At 37.7% G+C, this 7035-nt stretch overlaps 1 protein-coding gene across 2 annotated transcripts; it reads left to right on the forward strand.

Annotated features, from left to right (window-relative positions):
- Positions 1 to 2873: 2873 nt before the first annotated feature.
- LOC103945667 (protein GAMETOPHYTE DEFECTIVE 1) lies at positions 2874 to 6820 on the forward strand. 2 transcript variants are annotated; one of them, XM_048588917.1, is made up of 7 exons: positions 2874 to 3424; positions 3523 to 3600; positions 3706 to 3786; positions 4611 to 4765; positions 4846 to 5264; positions 5769 to 5978; positions 6474 to 6820. In XM_048588917.1, the coding sequence occupies exons 1-7, from the start codon at positions 3005 to 3007 to the stop codon at positions 6584 to 6586; spliced, it is 1476 nt and encodes a 491-aa protein (XP_048444874.1). In that variant the 5' UTR covers positions 2874 to 3004; the 3' UTR covers positions 6587 to 6820. The 2 variants fall into 2 exon arrangements, with proteins under 2 accessions (XP_048444874.1, XP_009354537.1); XM_009356262.3 differs by having other exon boundaries at positions 2875 to 3424; positions 4846 to 5978.
- Positions 6821 to 7035: the final 215 nt, after the last annotated feature.

The raw sequence follows: 7035 nt of genomic DNA on the forward strand, positions 1-7035 counted from the left end.
TTATAACTATTTGGATTATGTTTTGATGCGATAATTACTTGACACTCAAATTAAACCCTCGTTTGACAATTGTAGTAGAATGGATAAGTGAGGGATCGTTCTAGACCGGGGATTAGGAGGGCTTGCTAAAACCTTCTAAATTGACTTAAAAACACAATATAAAACACTATTTAATGCTCGAAGAAAGCAAAACTAAAAATAAGAAAGATTAAGACTAAGACTTCAACGAAATAGGGGGGAATTGGATTTGGACGAATTTAAACTAAAACGTAAAAACAATATAAAACGTTAAACTAGACTCAAAGAATGTGAAAGTAAACGTTAAAACACTAAGACAAACCAAAAGACTCAAAATGCTTTAAAAACACAAACTAAAATGATTTCTAACTAAATTGAACAATAAAGTAAAGGGGGATTGAGTTTTGGACGGAATTAAACTAAATGAACAAATTGCAATTAAAACAGAATGTAAATATGAAATTGATGAAATGGAATGAATGGATGCTAGCCAAGGGGTTCATCTCCACACATGTTACACTTGCATAATAAAAAGATTTCTAATTGCTTTTCAATAAACCATGAATTCTCAACGCTCCGGGTTAATTAGGTCCGCTTAAATTAACCGTCAAGTTTTCCTTAAGTTAATGAATTGGATGATTGCATACGACAACCCAAAGCATTCCTCACAAGTTCCCTACATGAATTGCATAATAGAGATACAAGCAAGAATCATTAAGCAACATGAAAACTATAAGTGTTGACGAGGCATTCGTTACTATGATTGCATGAAACTTATGCCAAGAATTTGTTTAACGCGATTGTTTATAAGCAACCTCCACTACTTGTGAATATAAGTTCATAACTATTATGTGAAACTCACTTATATTCTAGCGTCAAATTCATGCATGGAAATTAAGCGTTCATTCTTAATAAACATACATAAATAGGATATCAATCAAATAGTTAAACAAATTGAATTCACAACTTATGAAACGTAATTAAAAGTAATCAAATCATATTGCAAGCATAAACATATATTTCGAATCACCCCCTAGCTAAGGGGGGTTTAGTTCCTCATACGTACAAAACAAAGAGAATTGAAATTAAACATTGAAATCAAAGAAACGCCTAAACATTCCAACAACTCAAACTTGAATTGTATGAACGTTTAGGCCCTCTTCTCTTCCTCTTCGTTGTAGCATAAGGTCTAAGGATAGTTGGTTGGGGGGGATGGAAGTGTGGAATTATGGAAGTGGATGAGGAGTCGTGGAAATGGAAGAATGGTTTTGGATTCTAAGGGGAAGTGTTTATTTGTGGTGTGAGAATGGAGAGATGGAATTGAATGAAATGGAAGTGTGGGATGAATTGAATGATCCAAATGAATGAAGTGTGTGTGGTTTATATAGGGAGAGAATGGATGGGAGAGCATGTGAATGATAGCTAGGAGAATGATTAAAGGGGTGTGAATGGTTGGAAATGAATGTGGGTGAATTGGTGGTGCAATGATGAAAGAATAAGTGCATGTGTGTGTTTTGTGTTGGAATGAATGTGGATGCATGATGAAGAGTTAATAAATAATGCATGTTGGGTTAGCTAGGTTGGCTTTGTTTGGGTGCATGTGAGTTAAAGAGGGAGAATGTGGTGAAATGATGAAGTAGGAAGGTGGAAATGCATGTGAATGCATGTGAGATGTTGGAAAGGAAATGGGAATATGAGTAGGCCATGGCATGGGAGTTGTTTTGTTGGTGTAAATGTGCCATGGTTGCAATGATGAAGAATAAAGGGTGCATGTGGGGTGGAAGTGATGAATGCAAAGTGAATGAATAATGAAATGAGTTAAAGAGGGAGAATGTGGTGAAATGATGAAGTAGGAAGGTGGAAATGCATGTGACTTGTTTGTGGAATAAAGAATGAATGGTGGAATGATATGTTAAGTGATAAATGAATGATATGTGGTGAGTGATAAGTGAATGGAAGTGATAAGTGATAAGTGATAAGTGTATGTTATGATAAGTGAATGGTTTGATAAGTGATAAATGAATGATATGATAATTGAATGATATGTTAAGTGAATGATATGATAAGTGAATGCTTTAAGTGTTTAAAAATAGGGAACAAAACCCTTCCTTGCATGGCAAGGAACGGAGACACAAGGAAACACACGACAATGTCCTAAGGTTGCAAGGAATGTTGTTTTTGTGTTCTAAAATGCGTAGGAGTTTTCAATGATGCTTAAACATGAGGTCTTTTAGGATTTAACTTTCCTACTTCAAGTCTTTAATTTTGTCCATCCTCTTGGCTCCAAGCATATGATATCCATTCCAATCTCTAATTTGCTCCAAAAGGCTCCAAAAGGCATCCTTTTGCATACCTTGCCCTTAGAACCTGAAAACACACAAAAGAAGCATAAAGGACTAAAATAACTAGAGAAACATAACGTAAATGCACGAGAACCATTTAAGTCGCATGAATATGCTCCTATCATGTTTGCTGATGTTGGCTTATTAAGTTTTGATTTGATTTTCATTTTAATTTGTTAAGTCATGATTATGTTGGCTTATCATCAATTGAAAAATTGTAGCAACAACTTCTTTTTCTCTTTTCTGGTTTGTTGTTTACAGGTCGGTGCATGCTCTTGATCTGTTGTTTATTAAGCTTATTTGCAAACCATCAGTTGTGCTATTTACCAATCAAACTAGCCAATAATTTCGACATAACCGATTTTTGGCAACTGCAACAAAAAGGTTGACTAACTGTAAATGATTTTCGGTAATTATGTATATATGGCTGGCATGTGGCATAAGAAATTTGACACGATTTGCTAACCAAACCCAGCCTAATTAATCCGTTTTATTTCCACAGGCCTCCTCCACCGTAAAAAAGTGGGGCATAAAAAAATCCCAACGCCTCCGAAATCATCCCTTTCCTTAAACCCTAAACCACCGATAAACGACCTTCTACTGCCGCACATCTTTCACTCCACCGTCGCTTCTCCCCTCCACTCATGGCCTTCTTCGACCTCAGCATACCCTATACGGACCCCTCCCCACCGGACCGATCATCAGCAACACGTGCCAAGCTGGTGACCAAGGCCCTGGAGCTCGGCTATTCCGGAATCGCTTACAACCGCACGATCAAGGGCGTCATGTCCGATCACGACCGTTGCTCCATCCCCCTCCTCAAACTTCCTTCCCTCCTCAAGCACTCCCCTCTCCTCCACTCCTCCGTCAACTTCCACCGCGACCTCCTCGGTGTCCCCCGATCCTCCCCTTTCCGCCAGTACACCCGCCTCACCGTCTGCGCCGAGACCCCAGCCCAGTCGCAGGCCCTTAATTCCGGTAACCCGGTTCTGAAGACTTACGATTTGGTCGCCGTCAAGCCCTTAAATCAATCCGCTTTCGACCTCGCCTGTGAGAAATTGGAGGTTCGTGCTTTTGAATTTCTGAAATTTAACATTGTGTTTGGTTGCTCGGAGAGTTGAGGAAGAAAGTTATGATTTGTGTGTATTCTGGTTTCTCATAGGTAGATATAATTGCGATTGATTTCTCGGAGAAGTTGCCGTTTCGATTGAAGATGCCCATGGTTAAAGCTGCAATGGAGGTTTGATCTCAGAGAATTTGCTTGCTTCTTTTTTTTTTTTTCAATTTATATTTGATGGAATTGTTGAATTTGGTGATAAAGAATTTATATTTATCGGTTATGCAGCGCGGAGTGTATTTTGAGATCACATATGCGAATCTCATTGCCGATGTTCAAGCCAGAAAGCAAATAATAACCAATGCTAAGGTGAGGATTTGTAAAGGGAAATTACTATATGGATATTTCATATCCAAATCAATAGGCAGCAACGATTTGTATTTTCTTTCCCAAAATTAAATCTTACAAGAGCGTTGTGACATGGTGAATTTTACTTTCCACGAGACAATGTTGTAGGGTCATATTCTGCATGACATTACACAACTTACTACTGGACTTATATTAGTATTATGCAAACGGTCAACTAAAACTACAATTCCGTATGAAGTCTGTTAGTGTCATTTTGATCAATTAAAACCTTTTTCGGAAGTGTACAAATTTTTTCCCAAAGCATATGACTTTCTGGGTGCAGATGATCTACTAGTGAAAGATACTTACCCTCAATCAAAGTTATGTATGGAGATGCTATAATGGCAGATTGTGGGGTCATTTAATGTGAAGAGTACAATTTGACCTTAAAATGCTTGCATTGTGTGCACATCAGTCTTTGAAAGCATTCTTTGCTCAAGCTAGGTGACAGCGTTCTAGTTTTTCCAAACTTTAAAATGATCTTCGGAATGAAGTTTTACAGTTTTTTCATCAGTGATATAGAATTCATGGATAGTTTCCGTGTTTATTAATATCCGAAATGTCTTCTTTTGGAAATGAATGTGGATTGAGTATACTTTGATTCTAAGATATTTAACATGGTTTTATTGTATTACTATTATGTGGTGCATTTCTTTGGTCTGTAATGCGCATGCACACTACAGCCAGGAAAAACTATTCACTGTAACATGATTATTGTGTAATTGTTTGGATATTGTTCATTTCTTATGGATGCAACTACTCATCATTTTTGTATTGTTCTTCAGTTACTGGTAGATTGGACTCGTGGAAGGAATCTAATAATTTGCAGTGCTGCCCCGACTGCAAATGAATTTAGGGGGCCATATGATGTTGCAAACTTAATGTCATTACTGGGGCTCTCTATGGAGCGAGCTAAAGCGTCTATATCAAGAAATTGTAGGTATGATAGCTTTTCATAAATCTCAGTCTTGAAGATTTGATGTTTAACTCATCCAAACTCTTACAGTTAATGTCTTGCAGGACTCTAGTAGTTAATGCTGTGAGAAAAAAACACTTTTTCAAGGAAACCATAAGAGTTGAAGTTCTGTCATCAGATCAAGAAACTGACAAGAACAAACCTTGGTCTGGTGACTCGTTTCAATGGGATCCCATCTCTAGTGGTGAAGGTGATTTGGTATTAGCTGATTTGGAAAAGTCTTTCAGTACCTCTAGTAACAAAGTATCCAAAACTGCCAAAGCCATTGATTTTGCTTCAGTCATTGACAGCATGCCGTCACTTGGGTTTCAAGTCAAGGATGTGATATGTGGCAATGATGTGGTTGTATCTCAATCAATGGCTACTTGTAAAAGCACTGTTTCTGCTTCTGAGGCAGTTGAGCAACCAGCTGTGACTGCTGGAGTGCCAGAGCAACCTGATAGAGCTTCTTTTCCTCAATCAGGTCAATCTTCTTTGTCTGATAGTCTTGTGGACGAACAAATGTTTGACTGTGAAAATCCTCAGAAATTATATTCATCTTGTGGTACTGCAAACGCTTGTATTGGTGCTGTGGAAATTAAATCTCCTACATTAACTTCTGAAGCAAAACCAAACAATGCAGATGGTACAGATGGGAATATTGATTTGATTTTGAACGAAATTCATGATTTGCAATCACAGAAGTGCGTGACTAATCGTGAATTGGATGTCGTGCCACCTAATGATAATTTAACATTTCAAGCGTTAGATGTTGGGTTAAATGCTGCTTGTACTGCTAATTCTGAAGTTGAAGTTTCCACAAATTACCAGGATTCAGATATTCCTGCTCCTCACAGTGAAGAGGCTTTGTGTGTGAATGGTTCTGATACACAAATTGATGTGATGGATGAAATTTTTAAAATGCTACCTGTGAAGTGTAAAGAAGAAAAATCTCTGTATTTGAATTCATCATCATTGCATATTTCAGAAAAAGAACAATTCAGGGAATCTGGAGATGATACAGTTGTACTTGCAAATCAGGTTCCTGTTCTGGAGTCTTATGATGGTATGGCGGCGCCTGCAATTGATGATTATTTAGTTGCAAGGCATGGGTCAACGGAAATGACTATGGAAGAGAACGAAAATGGGAAAGCTGATACTGAAATTAACTATCCAGACTCGGTTCAATCTATATCAGGTGCGATTTAATTTTCTTCAGTATGCATGTCCTCTGGTCAATGCCTTTTCTTTTCATTTGATTATGTGGCAGTAAAGTGTTCTGATCTGCTTGGATATGGGTGCTTTTTGTTCTTAAGACGGGCTTGTTACAGTTAGTAATCTGTTTGGGTTGGCTGGCCTGATGGACTTCCGATTACATTTTTAACTGTCCATTGTGCCATTATGTCACCATTTCATAGAGAACGACTTACCAGCTAAAAACATGAATTTTACATACAAGTTCATTCTTCTGCATGAATTTAGCTGCAAAGGGTTGACTGTTAGAAGTTTCATTGCTCAATGAATCATTCATCTGAATGATTTTGTCTCTTTAGCTATCTATCGAATTTCAACATTTGTTTTTGGAAAGTTGATTCTTAGTAAATTTACATCAGTTTTCACCTTCTATGTCGTCCACTCGATTTCATCAGCATCTTTGTAGTAATGCTTAATTGTTTCTTATACATCTATGCAGGGAAACCCAGACCAAAAAGGAAGACTCCTCATCAAGTGAAGTTTCTTCCTCTTAAGCGATTGTTGCATACTGTACCCTTCAAGAAGGCGCAGAAAAGTAAGAAGAAAAATTAAAATGGCATGACTGCAATGATTTTTCTATGTTATTGGTCGACATAGTGAGTTATCAAAAATTAATTTCGGCATATGTGAACTAGGTGAGTGAAGCTTGTTGCCTATTTAGCGTTCTTTATGTTCGTTTTCCCAAATTTTGATCTTGGTATCAGTTTTGTCCCTCTTTGTATGGAATCTTATATGGAGAGAATTCTCTTTGTCAATCATAATTTATGAAAGGTATAAGATCTATAACCTGTGTCTGTTGTAATGCGAGACTCGATTATATGGGACTATGTAGTTCTCGTGTTTTTTTTAAAGTGGGCTCGTTAAGTCATCTTGTGTAGCGAAGCGTGCAGGGACTTTGTAGTGCAAGGACCTTGTAAGACCGAGCAGGTGAGTCCGGCTCCTTCATCCTCTCTGCACATCGACCTCCTACTCTGATCTCCCACAGCCGATGTTCGTTTGAG

The sequence above is a fragment of a genome, unplaced genomic scaffold (genome assembly GCF_019419815.1).
Source record: "Pyrus x bretschneideri cultivar Hongxiangsu unplaced genomic scaffold, Pyrus_bretschneideri_v1 Contig29, whole genome shotgun sequence".
In the NCBI taxonomy this organism is placed as follows: Eukaryota; Viridiplantae; Streptophyta; class Magnoliopsida; order Rosales; family Rosaceae; genus Pyrus; species Pyrus x bretschneideri.

Bases quoted from the DNA above. Each gene is read 5' to 3' on its own strand.
- LOC103945667 (XM_009356262.3), top strand. From the start codon at position 3,005: ATGGCCTTCTTCGACCTCAGCATACCCTATACGGACCCCTCCCCACCG. The intron at 3,787-4,610 runs GTGAGGATTTGT...ATTGTTCTTCAG, and splicing joins AAATAATAACCAATGCTAAG to TTACTGGTAGATTGGACTCG. The intron at 5,979-6,473 runs GTGCGATTTAAT...ACATCTATGCAG, and splicing joins CTCGGTTCAATCTATATCAG to GGAAACCCAGACCAAAAAGG.